The sequence below is a fragment of the Prinia subflava genome, chromosome 2 (assembly GCF_021018805.1).
Source record: "Prinia subflava isolate CZ2003 ecotype Zambia chromosome 2, Cam_Psub_1.2, whole genome shotgun sequence".
NCBI lineage: Eukaryota > Metazoa > Chordata > Aves > Passeriformes > Cisticolidae > Prinia > Prinia subflava.
In genome coordinates, this window is record NC_086248.1 from 89,161,123 (window position 1) to 89,175,897 (window position 14,775).

The 14,775-nt window shown below is 43.3% G+C and overlaps 1 protein-coding gene across 1 annotated transcript; it reads right to left on the minus strand.

Moving 5' to 3' along the window:
- Nucleotides 1-1,007: 1,007 nt before the first annotated feature.
- Nucleotides 1,008-14,543, minus strand: HNRNPU (heterogeneous nuclear ribonucleoprotein U). The gene is made up of 14 exons (XM_063390953.1): nt 13,673-14,543; nt 12,614-12,725; nt 12,419-12,492; nt 9,970-10,109; nt 8,344-8,443; nt 7,173-7,285; nt 6,511-6,774; nt 6,129-6,248; nt 5,389-5,517; nt 4,850-5,018; nt 4,080-4,319; nt 3,626-3,828; nt 2,553-2,624; nt 1,008-2,134 (listed from the first exon to the last, which is right to left on the minus strand). Exons 1-14 carry the CDS (start codon nt 14,403-14,405, stop codon nt 2,081-2,083), a joined length of 2,523 nt encoding a protein of 840 aa, XP_063247023.1. The 5' UTR covers nt 14,406-14,543; the 3' UTR covers nt 1,008-2,080.
- Nucleotides 14,544-14,775: the final 232 nt, after the last annotated feature.

Below are 14,775 nucleotides of genomic sequence, written 5' to 3' on the forward strand. Positions count from 1 at the left end.
ATAGTAAGTGTAGGCTCTTATATTTTAGTTTAAGACTATATCATTTTATAGAGTACCAAAATAAGCAAAGGATCAGCACTCCGTACAAAGTGTTAGTTCTTGTGAGGAGGATAGAAGGGAAATGGACTTTAATTACACTAAACTTTTTTTTTTGCAAGTCTAAAGAAAACTCCATTTCAGCAAAACATATTTGGGTTTCAATTCCCCAAATTTCATTAGTGTTTCTTTTAAGACAATTTACATTTTTCTCATTCAAAGTAAAGGGATGATGTAAAGCACTATTAACAAGGAGGTGGTGCTGTTAATGTTTAATGTCAATATGCAATGGCATCTGCTATAAAGGCTAGAAGAGCAACACAAATTTACTTCTGCAGACTACTAGAAATTGGCTAACACCGGAGAAGTTTCAAGCACAGCACACGACTCTAGCTCTAGGCTGCTGCCAGGAAGCCTCTGCTAGTCCATCACTGCCACGGGGACTGCCAGCACAGCCCAGGGCCCGATGGTGGCAGTGCCACACCTTCTCACACGTGCACCCGTGTCCCTCTTACAATGGGTACATCTTTGCCCTGTCTTACGGCATTAAAACGCAAGTTAGCAGCTAACATTGCCACTACAATTTTACAGAAGCATAAAGCTGAACAAAACAGCAGTTAAAACAAATTGAAGCTCTCAAACTCCATGACAGTCCTTCCTCCTGTCCTACTCCCTGTCCGAGTCCTTCTGCTCCTTCCCTAATGTCTATTTTACAATAAAGAGGTTAAGTGGATTTTACATGATGCAAGCGCAACTCAAAGTCTTTTGCCCTATACATATAACCATGTTAAACTGTGAATTATACATGTGATAGATCTCTAACAGAGCAACCACCAGTTTTTTAAAGAAACACAAGTATTTGAGCATGTACAGAAATGAGTTTAAAACTGTCCAACATCATCACTTTCATACATTCTCTTCCTCTTTATAGCATTAACGGGATTTTAGACCTTGATGGCAACAATCCCAAACAAGAGTAAAATGAATTTATTTTATTGCAAACAAACGTCTAGAGTTAAACTTCTCCACCCACTTTCTTTAAAGAGAAAAGGAATCAGCAGGCTAAGGAGATACACCCATTTGAGAATTGACATGATTAAAAATTAAGATATAAAATGGGTGACTCACAGTTTCATTAGCTTACAAAATGGTGGAGTAACTACTACAAGCACACTAGGTATACAGTATTTTGTGGGGAAAGAGTTATACAGACACACAGCTAACTTCATATAGATCCCATTAGACAACTGGATTTACAACAAGTTTTGTTTAATAAGAAATGGGCAAAGCCAGCTTCTTTTCAGAATCAAAATGCAGAACAAATGGAAAAAAAATTATGGTGTTGTACCTTCACAAGTTTGAGCCTCCACAAATAAAGCAACCGAGTTTTACAACTTTAAGAGCTTCTACATACACTCCACCATCACTATTTAGCCCCAGGTTTCCTCTTTGCCCCCAACATCTCAGTGAGTTCCAAGTGTTACAAAAAAGTCCTAGTTATTGCCAGAAACTTTTGCCTCCCCCTCCTCCCCTCCCCACCCAAGAGCTTCATAGAGAGGATGGAGTGCAATAGGGAGCTTTACATAATCTCATGGTATTTGAGGGCTACTACGATGCCTCCATACGAATCTGGTTGCTAACATTTCTATCGAATTGTGACATGACTCACGACTGTTTCTTAGAAATTGGGGGATGGGGAAAAAGGAGAAAAATCTTTAATAAAAAGACACCAGGTACAAAGCAACGCTTTACTTTTGTTGTGGTAAAAAAAAAGTCACATTTTACAGATAAAATGTAGAACCCTGAAATACTGACACATTCTCTTTTCGTGCACAATGCTGAGGTTCTCTTACGAATCACTTTAAAACTGCAATTAAAAATGTACAAAAAAAGAAAAGAAAAAATCAACCCACAAAGCTTCTAAAAAAGGAACCCGCAGGCACTTCCTCTTGTGGAATGTTTAAAAAGTTAGCCTACTAAAGAAAACAGTCGACTTCTTGTGAAGGTTTTGGAGAAATATGTATCAGTTCATTTATTTGGGTATTCAATAATATCCTTGGTGATAATGCTGACTCCATGGCTTCTGACCCCAGAATTGCTGCAACAGATTAATAAATAGTTAGTTTCAACCTGCAATCACAAAATGGTTAAGTTTCTTACTTAGGGCGGAAAAAAGGCATTTAACAAACATCTAGTTCCCCTGGAACTTGAGAAGATTAAAGTTCTCTCCAACAGCAGCAAGTTCCTGAACAACTGAAGGCAGTTAAAAGTTCACTTCACAGCAGTAATGTGAAGCCAAGTACTACATACCATTAAGAACATTAAGCCACAGTTGGTATTTGATATATCAAGACCATCAAGGCAGATTAAGTTTTGACCAGGAAGCTATTTATAGTGATATTACCTAGCATTAGAAGATTGTTAACCACTTTTGATTATGCATCTATTGATTTTAGTCAGCATTTTGCAACAATCAGGTTAACAATCAGTAAAAAGGTAAAGTTGGGACTACTTACACCCTGCTGCCACTGGTTGTAGCCCTGAGATTGGTTTTTGTAGCCACGATTATTTCCCCTTCCTCTGAAGTTCTGCAACAAGACAACAGTTTTTAACTATTTAGTCTACATGCATTTTTCATCAGTGTCCTAATACCAATCTTTATTACCACCAAAATATCACACACCATATAGAAGTATCAGCCCCAGGTTAACAGAAAAACACACCACCAAAAAATCCCTCCCTGAAAACCACCAGAATACTAAGCTTCCTCCCCCCTCCCCTCTAAGCAACTGCTTTTTAAGCATGGGGCAAGAATCTCAGAATTAATAAATCAGCTCAAACTGTTGTTGCCTGGTCTGGAAAGCTGGCTAATCCAGTTTTGACTCACCCTATTTCCAGCTGCTAAATGCACCAGGACAACTAAAAATATAAGAGCTTGTCTATTTTTAGTTAGGAAAGGCTGTAGTTGCTACAAGGGTATGTTATCTGATCAGACAAAAGGATATGGGTCACACAACTGAAAACAGAAGAGCTAGCCCATAAAACAAAGTTGTGGTACAACAAAGGGACATTGATACAAGTCGATAAAATTCTGCTTTTCCCCTGTTTGTCAGTATTAGGCAAACCTGAGCCATGTTTACTGGCTTGGGCTCCATCTGCTGGCTCTTCAGTAATCCCAATTTTGTTTTCCAATACTTCCACCAATATTCCATCGGGTAAAATCTAGGCTAGTGTGTCTTTACTGGTTGTGTTTGATACCAGACACCAAAACAAAGACTCTGCAGAGCTATTTTCAAAAAGTTCCTTACATGTTTGATAAAGATACACTTTGATCCTCAGGCCAAGCAACAGTTACTATTATTGGGGAAGGGGAAGAAACACACAAAAAACCAAAGACAAGTCTTCATACATATGCACTAAAAAACTTCATTTTTAACAGGACAGAGGTGCAGCCCTAACTGGGCACATGCACTAAACCAGGACGGCCTTGCAGCACCACAACCAAGTCTGTGACTCCTCACAGGCCACAGAGCTGTCAAACAACAATACCCAAAGCACTGTAGTTCAACTAGCCCCCTCCAAGCATCACCTGGTTGTAGTTTCCCCTGTTGGGCATTCCACCTCTGTTATAGTTTCCTCTGTTGGAGTAGCCACCTCTGCTTGGAAAGACAGGGCCGCGAGGATACGGGTAGCCGATTGCGCCGCTGCTGCCACCGCCACCGCCGCCACCGCCACCACCTCGCTGAGGCATGTTGCCTCCCCTCCTGTTGTATCCACCGCGATTGCCAGGGACTGCAGGGAGAGAGTTACTTCCATCAAGTGATTGTTAGGCCTTATATATTTCCTACACAAAGACAAACAGTGCAATCCAAGGCAGGACAAGCCTCTCACTGAGGCTGGACAATTAACTATGCGCTGAAACGTGAAACTCACTGAAAGTGAGATCGAGGTTCCCACTGCATAATAATTGCAATGCAAGTACTACAACCCTTTTCCCCAGCAGCAGCAACCTCAAGAAGTCACAGATTTATTTCTAGGCTCACCTCCTCCTCTGAAGTTGCCCCGCATGTTGAATCCTCCACGTCCTCTCTGACCCCTATTAAATTGATTTTTATTGCTCTTCTTGTTCTTCTTTGAGCCAGTGTTCTGTTTCTTTTCTGGTGGAAGAGCTTTCTTACTTTCTTCTTTGTATTGTTCCAAAAGCTTCTGAGCTTCTTCTTTTTGCAACTCTACATAGATTATTTCATCAAAACATTCTGCTACCTCTGGCAGTGTGAAGTTCCCTATAATTGCAAAAACACTGAGTATTCAGCATCTACATTCAGCCACAATCAAAGCTGCAATTTAATCACCTTTCCCCCATCCTTCCTCCCACCCTCTCCATCCCCTCAGCATAGGGACAAAATTAAATAATCTGAGCATTTAAGAAATATAACAAAGGAAATAAACAGGTCTTCATGGAGTTGCCAGTACTGTTCCAAACCTTGAAAACATTCTGCCTATCTTTTTTTTTTTTTCTTTTATAAGCCTCCACTCAGAACACCAGTTTCTGCAAATATGTCACGTATATAGGGCACTTTATGCCAAGACAGCTTTGTGCATCTGCATGAAGCGTATCACCATAACTGAGTAGTGTTAAGGACTGCAGCAGAGGGAACACAATATAGTGTTATCCTACTAAGTTACAATAGTCTTCCAGTTTTGTATAAGTACAACTGTTTAAGATAAAGTGATTTTTTAGAATTCACGGTTACTTAATCGTTTAAACAGATACTCAGCATCCTAAAACACAGTATAGGATTATGTTCCATGCCTTTCATTTTGAGAACTGCATGCTCTGGAAGATCTTTTCCCTCCACCTCTGCCTTCTTTTGTGTTCTTTGCTTGTAGTCTTCATCTTTTGGGCAAACAACAACTGCTTTGCGCTGGAAGCCTGCAAACAGGCACATTTTTCTCCTCTGCGCAGCTGCAGACACATTTGTCTGAAAAAAATGCAGTAACTTACTACACGTAGCTGTCATTGTAAGAGTTAAGGAAGTCAACTTATGGTGTATAGACTTCACCTCTACAAGAGCTTGCAATGAAGTTTACAAATAACTGGACATAAAGATGCTGCTTAATGCAAAGTTACGAGCTTGTATCAATGTGTTAAAACACTATTCCTCCCACATCCCATAAATCTACATAAGTTCAGACAAGCATTTGTAGTAATAGCTAAACTTTGTGTCCCCTGAATGAGTAGTAAGTCAGTAACTAAAACAACTGCTATTACAATATAACTTTAATCCCAATTAATTACTACAATACAGCCTCTAACAAATTTCCTTAACCGTTTTTCGCTGAAGCTTCTACCTGATCCAAAATGAAATTCCTCTTCTTACGAGCTGCAATCTCAATGAACTTTCCAAGACACTGTGGAGCTCTCTGCAGCAGTGTGTTAAGTTTTCCAGTATCTGCCATCTGACGCTTAAAACCTGCAACCTATGGAGAGATTCCCAGAGTTAGTGCAGTCCTGACACATGTGGCTGACACTTTTCTTTACTAAATGCTTTCCACCACACTTCGAGAGTTGTTCAACTCAAGGCCACAGCTGCTGCAAACTCGTAATTGAAATTCTCAACCCTCCATAGAACATCAGATTTATAAACAAAAAATCCACAAGAATTGGTACCATTCAGTTCAAGGCATACTCGTCACAATACTGTCTCCAGCTAGATGTTCCATTCTGAGAACAGTGGTGTATAGAGAAGTAGAAATACATTCAACAACAGATGGCTATTTCTTACATATTACCATAAAAAGCTTTAGAATCCTGCCATGTGTGGATTAGCAGCTCAGCAAGGTAACAAAATATTCACACAGAATCATTAGGTTGGAAGAGACCTTTGAGATCACTGAGTCCAACCTCTGACCTAACACCACCCTGTCAACCAGAACATGGCACTAAGTGCCACAGCCAGTCTTTTCTTCAACAAGAACGGTCACTAGCTAACAAGCAGCCAGTTTCTTTGATATGAAAGAACCCCACAGCAGCCAAAGATCATGGATTTACAGCAAGTTTTCAATATCTCAAGAAATGCCTTGTCGCTTACCATCATTTTGTCCATAATAGTGTTTGTCCCAAGAATGTTGTATTTCCCAGGATTTGCTGCTGCATGTTTGGTAACCCATGTAGTCTTGCCAGCTCCAGGCAAGCCAATCATCATTACCACCTATGACAAAAATTCTGTATTTGAGATACTAGTCCAAAGATTTTCTTTAATACACAGCTTAGCCCAGCAAGCCTAATGGATATTGAGGGGGGATGTGGGGGTGCTGGGGGCGGGGAAGGTACTTATAGCAAACAGGTCACGAAACACTAAGTATTAAAGCTCCTAAACAAAAATGTCAGGAGTGAGGTGGAACAGTCTCCTTATCTCTACCATTCCCATCCATCTGCTTCAACAACTTTTGAGATGATCAGAAGAAACTTACTTCGCAATCTTTCTTTTGCTCAGGTCCCTTTGGTCCTCTGACCCTGTCCTCCAGGGGCACCTTCTGGATGAAGGTGTACTCCTCAGGAACAGGGAAGTAAGGCTCCTCCTTCTGACCAAAGTTAAACTCAACCGCACAGTTATGGCAGAGAACATGTGGAAAGAGTGGTCGCCCATCAAGAACTTCCTTGCTTATTTTGAATGCAACACCAAGCTCTTGTCCATTCTTGGAATATGAGAGTTCCACTTCATCACCATCAAAATTCTGTTTTTCAGACAAAGCATTATTTTGGATAAAATTAACTCACTTTATACAGTTAATTAGTCACTTCACTCTACTGGTTATGTTCACTCAACTTCTGTAACACTGTTATTTCATAAAGGAACTACAGCAAATTTTCTCTTCTAATGAGTCACTGTCAATGATTGTCTTGTTCAAGATTTGTGTTTTTGTTAAAAGCCTTTAAAGACATTTGTCCATCAATATGGGATCATGTTGCCAGCAGTCATAGTTAATAATAGCTGCTGCTTCTACTGCCTGCCTATGTTAAACAACTCGTCTTGCTCCCATGATTTTATGTATTTGCTTTACTGCTTCTAACATCAAAGCAGTCTAAAAATTCAAGAATGTTCTCCCTCAAAAGAAAATAAGTGAAAACTTACAGCAAAACATCCAATCACATCATTTTCATCAAACTTCTCACCAAAGTCTTCAGTCTCACAATTGCATGTTTTTATTCCTTTTAGAGAATATCCATAAGAAAATTCTTCTTCACCTGAAGGAACAATTTAAACTAATTACAAATAGGCTTTCCCATCTAACCTCTTAGCCATAAATCACCTTGCAGCTACTCAAGTAAGCTGCTGTTCAGAGCATTTTTATTGATGCCAAAACAAGCTATGACACCCCCCAACAGCTACACAAGCTCATTCTTCTATTCAATACTTTCACTTGAGATACAACAGCAGTGTTTCCTCATCCCTGTTTAAGAGCCTTACGCTGCTGGCTCAAGATTCATGCCAACAATAAAAGCTGAACTGTCAGATAAAGACATGAGCAAGTATTTTTAAACTCGAAGACCTGATTATGCAGTGGTATACCTGCTGTTATGTAGTCAGAAAGGCTTTCTGAAGTTAGTCTCCAGGAGCACTTACCCCTCCCATTTTAAAGGGAGTTTAGCAGACAGTCAGCCTATGCAACAGCTGAGGATGAAGCTGCAAGGAACAAGCTAACAGAAGTGTCAAACACAAGGACTCAGGTGTAACTTAAATAGAACGCTGCTGCTGATGTCTGAACATGCCAACATTTCCCCCAAAGATGTGTTTCAGCAACAAGTCATAAACATTATTATTATTTGTCATATATATAGTGAAGTTGTACTTCCTTCTTTCCAGCTATTTTCAGAAATTAGGATTTTCCCACCAAGCAAAAGAAAAATTATAATGTAGTTAAATGTTATACCTTTAAAAGTGGAGGGAAGGGCAACTCCCCTTTTTCTACTTATGGTACTACATGAAAAAGACAAATCCTTTATCTTGTCAGGTATTCTACAATATCTACAATATTCTACAATACAAGGTATTCTACCCATACATGATCACTGGAAGAATTAATTCTTAAATTATGGCCCTAACTCTTACAGGTCTGAATATTTTATTACTTTATTTGGTCCTAGTAATGAACTTTCTCACACCATGTCCAGTGAATGACTCAAATCAAGAGTACTTTTCACAACACACAGACTACAATCACTAAGCTTGTCCCCCCTGCTTCAGAAAAAAATTATTTAAAACTTCAGCCACATCAACAGAAAAGCAAACACTGAAGTCTTACCAAGCAGCATTCCACTTGAGTTCAGTGACCAGCCAACTCGCACTTCGTGTATGTCAATGTCTTTTGTATACAGGTGCTTAACAGGAATCTTTTCTGTAACCTATTTTTAAATTATTCAGTAAAGTATATGAAAAGTAAGCAGTATTTATCATACACTAACAAGATGGAAGAACAACAGGTAACACTTGGAACTTCACACTTTAGTTAAATCTTTGCTAAGTCTAAGTGATCACCTTCTGCAAAAATAAAACATGTTCAACAATATGGAACCACAACTAGTGACGAAACAGTTCTATCTCCTGACTTAGCAGTGAAGATTGAAGATACCATAAATCTTCATCATTTTGTCATAGCAGTTCCTGTCAGTAGTCAAAAGCCTTAAGTCCATTTGACACTGTATTAAAATCACAAACAGTATGTATATTTGCTAAAAAACCCCAGTTGCTATGAAGTTGGGATTAGCAGTTAATTACTTAGCTAAGAGAATGTGCAATGTGTTAAAAAATCTGCTTCTTAGAGACTAGGGAAAGTATTACACTATCCCATTTTACTGTAAGCAGACTTCCTGGGCAAGCTGCCACCTTCCAAACAACATAACCAGATTTAAAAAAAAAAAAAAAAGCAACAAACAAAACCACCCCAGAAACTCCAACAAAACACCTAAATGCACTGGAATCTACACGCAACCAGCTGGTGTTTAACTGTCTTTAGACACTTTACTAAAATGAAGTGAAAAGCCCATCAGTATCCTATCAACTTCTGCAACTATTCTGGTCAGGCGACTGAGCTGAAGCGCATTTAAAAGCAAACAGGACAATAAATGGTGACATAAATTTCACTTCACTGGCCTTCCAAAGTTATAGGTATCAACAGACACAGAAATTACTCCATGCCAAAGCTTGGATAATGGTACCACTATCCAATTCTCATGGTAACAGTTACATTTGAAAGTGCTGGAGGAAGAGCACTGATTAATACACACAGGCCAATCAACAAGCTGGAAAAATCAGTTTATTAGAAGGCTGATTGCTCTTTGCCATTCTTACCCTTCAGGAGAACTCTTGCTCTCAAAATTCAACTAGCTGCTGAATACTCACAATTCAATGCACCTTGTCAGAGTTAATGATGTTGCAAGGGACCTCTAGAGGTCATCCAGCCCAAATCCCTGTCTAGAGAAGATCAAACTCAAAGACTTAAGCAGAACCAGAAAGGACTGTTGGGATAACTTGTACCCCTTAAAAAAAAAAGTCAAGCTTTCTGTAATCTTCAGAAAGTACAAGCAAACTTCTGACTAAAGAGTATAGAAATACTTTCAGTGTTCATGCATGAGATGTCAAATAGAGTTCCTGGCTAAAAAAATGAGATCAAGTCTCGCAGTCACAACAAATGCAGTGGGGTTTTTTGTTGTTGTTGCTTTTTTTCTTTAAATTTCTGGGGTTTTGTTTGTTTGTTAAATGGAAGCTCTTATAAAAGAGTTATAAAACAGTTTTGCAAACTGAGCCATCTTCTTGTAAGAGAAAGCTGTTTAAGAGTCCCGTTTCACATCAATTAGTTTCAACCAAGTCCAAAAATGTGACAATTAAAATTTTTAAGCATGCAAAAGTCTCCCAATAAACTTAAACTCACCTTCATCTCAAAGCAGACTTTGCCTTTAGAAACTCCATAGGAGGCTCTCCCTCCAGCCCAAAGGAAAGCAAAGCTTTCCATGGTCAGAGAGGAAGCACTAAACCGGTCTCTTGAGATTTTAAAATGTAGGTCACAGTTATCTGTTAACATAAAAATTATTCTGTTTACTCTGATTACAAAATAAAACACAGGTGTCCAATTTTATGCATAAAGATGATGCCAGCTTTCAAAGGTGACTTCTAAGACAAACTGCCAGCAAGTACCAGGATCGTTCAGAGAAGCAGCATTGTGTAGATGGAACTGCAGACTGAAGCTCAGCCAAAAATCTTAGGAAAAGCTGGCTGACAAGTCATTTGAAGCCATCTTCACTTCTGTCACCCAATTTCCCTCTATTTTTTCCACCTGCTTAGAAACCCCCAACTTTCACCTTATCTGTTTGAAGGCTCTTTGTGAGTTACCCCTTTCCATCTGCACTGTGCTCTCCACAGACCTGGTTCTGAAGCAGTGTCACTGCTCAAGCCCAAACTTAAGGGTTGCTAAGATGTAAATGTGAACACAAATGTTTTAAATACTGAATGCAGTCTTTGGTTAATACACTCAATTAGCAAGTCAAATTAGATTATGTCTATTACAATAAAGGCAGTTAAGTCAGATGCAGATATGTTAAGCACAGAAAGTGTGCTCAGAGAACCTATTTCAGCTCAGAACCACAACCTACACACTATGAATTCACCTATCACTCTAAGAACCTAAGGGAACCTTGGTTTTACAAGCATCTTCAGAGCTGCACACAATGAAATTCCAAATGAATCTCTCCGTAGGATTCAGACAAACAATGCCAAATGGTAACAAGGGGTGCAACATGCAACACTTGAATTCCCCAGAGCAAGGAATCCAAGGAAGCAGCTCCAAACCTATCTGAGGGTTACAAGAAAGGAGCAAAATGAGCAAACAGTGAGGAATTCTACTCTGGTGAATACACTAAAATGCAGCCTGCCCAGTACTACTGGCAGCTCTCATGCACAAGATTTTGTTTTGTTTGCATACAGCCATGCCCAATTCCAAAAATACTATCAGTGATCCAAGTGTCTTCTCATTAGTACTGCTAACTCTTGTTTGTTGCATGAAAAGCAGATAAAATCATACAGAAATCATACACCTTTGCAGGCTACCTTCAGAACGGGAGACTGGAACAGAATTTGAAGTTACAGCTTCTTTGTAAGACACAGGTAATAAAAAGCACTTAAGAGTGGCTAAACCTCTTACACGTCTGGATCACTACCCAGAAGAGAGAGTGCCAATTCGTTACACAATTCAGCCTTATGGCTGTGTTTAAATCTTATCTCTAAAGAGTCTGTCAACACTTTAAAGCAGAATTTGTCCAGTAACATGATTTTCTACTACAAAATACTATTATTATTAGAAACAATAACAATGAAAACTAGTTATTTACTCAGCTATTGGAAAAATCCAAAGCTCCCACAGAAGTGGTTACTCACCAGGTTAGCAGTTAGAAACTTGAGACTTACTTAGCAAAATGTCAGGGATGGCATATTCAGCAATTAACGTGTCTGTAAACTAATACCTCCTTCCATTTCAAACCATTTCTTGTGGAATGAAACCACCTGAAACTTCTAACAAATATACCAGACAATGCCAAAAGTTAAGCTTTCCTTCCATGGCACTGTAAAAATCCAACAAGTTCAAGCATTACTTCAAGTTTTTTAATATTGTGCTGAGTTCTTATACTTACCCTCAAGAACATGAATGTCAACTCAGCCATGATGGTATGTTACAGTAATAGCAGTATTTTTCATCTACCTCAAAAAAACCCTGTTTGCAGGGACTTTTCAATTTCTGTGCTCTGCTGACCAATTCTCTCTGCCATCCCACTTGCACGAACTGCCACGCAAAGCCCACACACTCACAGGTTACATGAATGTGTTGTTTTTGAGGAGGCATTACCAGATTTTGTTGAATTTATTACAAGATAGAAAGAACACTTCACTGACTGATACACAAATAGGGCAACTTATGTAGGCAGCTGCTTTTTAAACTGTATTTTGTAAGCAGTGATGCTGTTGGCTCTCTGGGCAGCAGTGCTGGACAGCAGTTTCATCAAGGTGTCTCTAGGCTGTTCCATGTGCACTCTACACTTACCTAAGCTTCCAGACCAGAGTAGTGGCTTGGTTAAGATTTCTTTACAGAACCATCTATCCCTACAGATTTCATAGGAAAGCCAAGCTTATTACTGCTAATATACTCATATATCCTTCTGTCCTTTTGTTTGCTAAAAATGGGTGGAAACACAGTATTTTTCCCATTTTTTTGAAGTTACCTGGTAGCAAAAATCAACAAATGTATCCTCCCTGTTTCAGAAAGTGTGGCATTAAGATTAAAAGCCTTAAAACCACATCTTCCCAGAGCAAAGGAAAGCATGTTTACTCACAAGTATCAAGACAAACCACTGTGTCGTCAAAATGCTCATCTTCTTCTTCAACAGGTGGTTGAGGGGACTTGGCCCTGAAAAAACAACATCAAACAAAACATAATAAAGCTGCATGTATTTTCACCAAGCTGAAATAACATTTTGTACTCGATTCCTCCTCATCACAAAATGCTGCCCAGCACCAATTCTGCGTACCTGCTATACTTGTTTTCCTCAATGTATTCAAAGTATCCTCGACCATGGTCTTCACGTGGTCTCTTCACTCCCCTCTTCTTCTCACCAGGCTTTTGTTCCGTTTTGCCATCTCCTGTAACAGAAGCAATGATTTATTTTGATTATTCCAAGTTTTAGTTTAACTGGGAATAGAATCTACACGATAGCTTCAACTTCGGAAACTGCAGCAAGCTACAGCATGAGATAAGCACTAACATCTTAAAAAGGAATGTTGCTACGTTACTAAGGTAAAACCCTGCATCTTGAATTTTCACGAGAGACTCAGAACTTGTCGTCAGTCAGAAATCATTACACATACGGAAGCTGCCAATACACCCCGCAGCAGCCAGTACGGCCCCCAATGTAACGATCTCCATTAAGAAGCAAAAAAAAAAAAAAAAAAAAAAAAAAAAAGGCAAAAAAAAGCAAAAAAACCCCCAACAACAAAAAAAGAAAAACAAAACAAAAACTAAAAAAAAAAAAGGAAAAAAAAGGGGGGAAGAAAAAAAGAAAAAAAAAAAGAAAAAATATAAACCCCCCCCCTCCTGACCCGCCGCGCCTCCAGACCCGCAACACCATCACCACCCGCCCACCACGGGGGCAGCGGGCCATTGCCGGCGCCTCGCAAGGGCACCGTGCGACCCGCACGACTGCGCCTCCTCCCGGCGGGCGGCGGGCGGGAGCCCCAGGGAAGGGATTCCTCCTCCTCCTCCCGCCTCCATTGTACCGCCAGGCCTTCCCAGCGCCATCCCGAGCGGCGGCGGCGCCCAGCGCGGAAGTGACGTCACGCGCGCCCAGCGCCGCTCGCGCACAATGCACAGCGCGCCCCAGCGGCCCCTCCGCCGCCCCTCCCCCCGCGCCCCTCCCCCGCCCCCCCGCCGGGCCAGCACGAGGCGCGGGGCCGCCAACGTCCTCCCGCGCGCGCCCCGGAAACCGCCCCCCCGCCCCGGGCCGGCAACCCCCGTCATGGCGGGGGGATGGGATTAATGGGCCCCCGTCGCCACCCCCCCCGCCCCGGTTCCCGCCGCCACGCTCACTCACCCCCGGCGCCCTGCGCCCCGGGGCGGCCGCCTCCGCCGCCGCCTTCCGCTTTCTTCTGCTGCTGCTGCTGCTTGGCGGGGCCCGCCGGGCCGGAGGCGGCGGCGGGCCCCGAGGCGCCCCCGGGGCTCTTGCCGGGAGCCTCCTTGGCGGCGGCGCCGCTGCGCGGCGGGAGGAGCGGCGGGGGCTGCTGCGGCTGCTGGGGCTGCGGCGGCTGCTGGTCGCCGTGGCCGTTGGCGTCCCCGGCCGCGGCCTCCTCTTCGTCGGCCAACTCGTCCTCCCCCTCTTGGAAACCCTGGTCGTCGCCGTTCTCATCCTCCTCCTCCTCCTCTTCCTCCTCCTCGCCGCCCGCCTCCTCTTCCATGGGGCCGCCCCCGGCCCCTGCCCGCTCGCCGTTCTCTTCGCCCAGCTCCATGGCGTCGCCATCGGCGGCCTCCAGCCCTTCCTCGTCGTCGTCCTCCATAGCGGAGGCCGCGGCCTGGCCGGGGCCTCCCCCCTGGCGGAGCTGCGCGGCGCCCCCGCCGCTCTCGGCCGCCTCCCCCTCCACGCTGCCGTTGCCGGGCTCGACCGCGCCGCTGGCGGGGCCGCCCCCGCCGGCCTCCTCCTGGTCTAGCGCGGCCTGGAGCCGCTCCATGAGCTCAGCCTTGAGGCCCTTGTCGGAGAGGCGCCGCTTTTTCAGCTCCTCCTTCAGCTCCGACACCTTCAGCTTCTTCACGTTCACGGGCGAGCAGCTCATGGCGGCGGCGGCGGCACTGGCGGCTCGGTCCCTGGGCGGCGCGCGGGCGGCGGCGGGCAGGGACGGACGGGCGGCTCTGGCTCTGCCTGCGGTGCGGCGGTGCCCCGGCGGGCGGTGGGTGCGGGCGGGAGGCGCGGGGGATTCGTGCGGCTGCGGGAGCTGCGGAGCCGGACCCGCCTGGCGCCAAATCCTTTCACCGCGAGCTCGCGAGGGAGACGCGCCTCGCGGGGCCGCGCACGCACCGGCGCCGCGCGCGCGCCGCCCCGCCCCCGCGCACGTAGGCCCTCCCGCGCTACCGTAACGACCGCATTACCGTAAATACCCGCCCGAGCGCAGCCCACCCCGCCGCCCTTGTCCCCGCGGGTCCCTC

What these genes read in the sequence shown, in the direction of transcription:
- HNRNPU (XM_063390953.1), bottom strand. Translation starts at nt 14,405, where the DNA reads ATGAGCTGCTCGCCCGTGAACGTGAAGAAGCTGAAGGTGTCGGAGCTG. An exon ending in GAGGAAAACAAGTATAGCAG is followed by an intron (nt 12,493 to 12,613) that starts GTACGCAGAATT and finishes TTGTTTTTTCAG; the next exon opens with GGCCAAGTCCCCTCAACCAC. An exon ending in AAGTCTGCTTTGAGATGAAG is followed by an intron (nt 8,444 to 9,969) that starts GTGAGTTTAAGT and finishes ATTTAAAAATAG; the next exon opens with GTTACAGAAAAGATTCCTGT.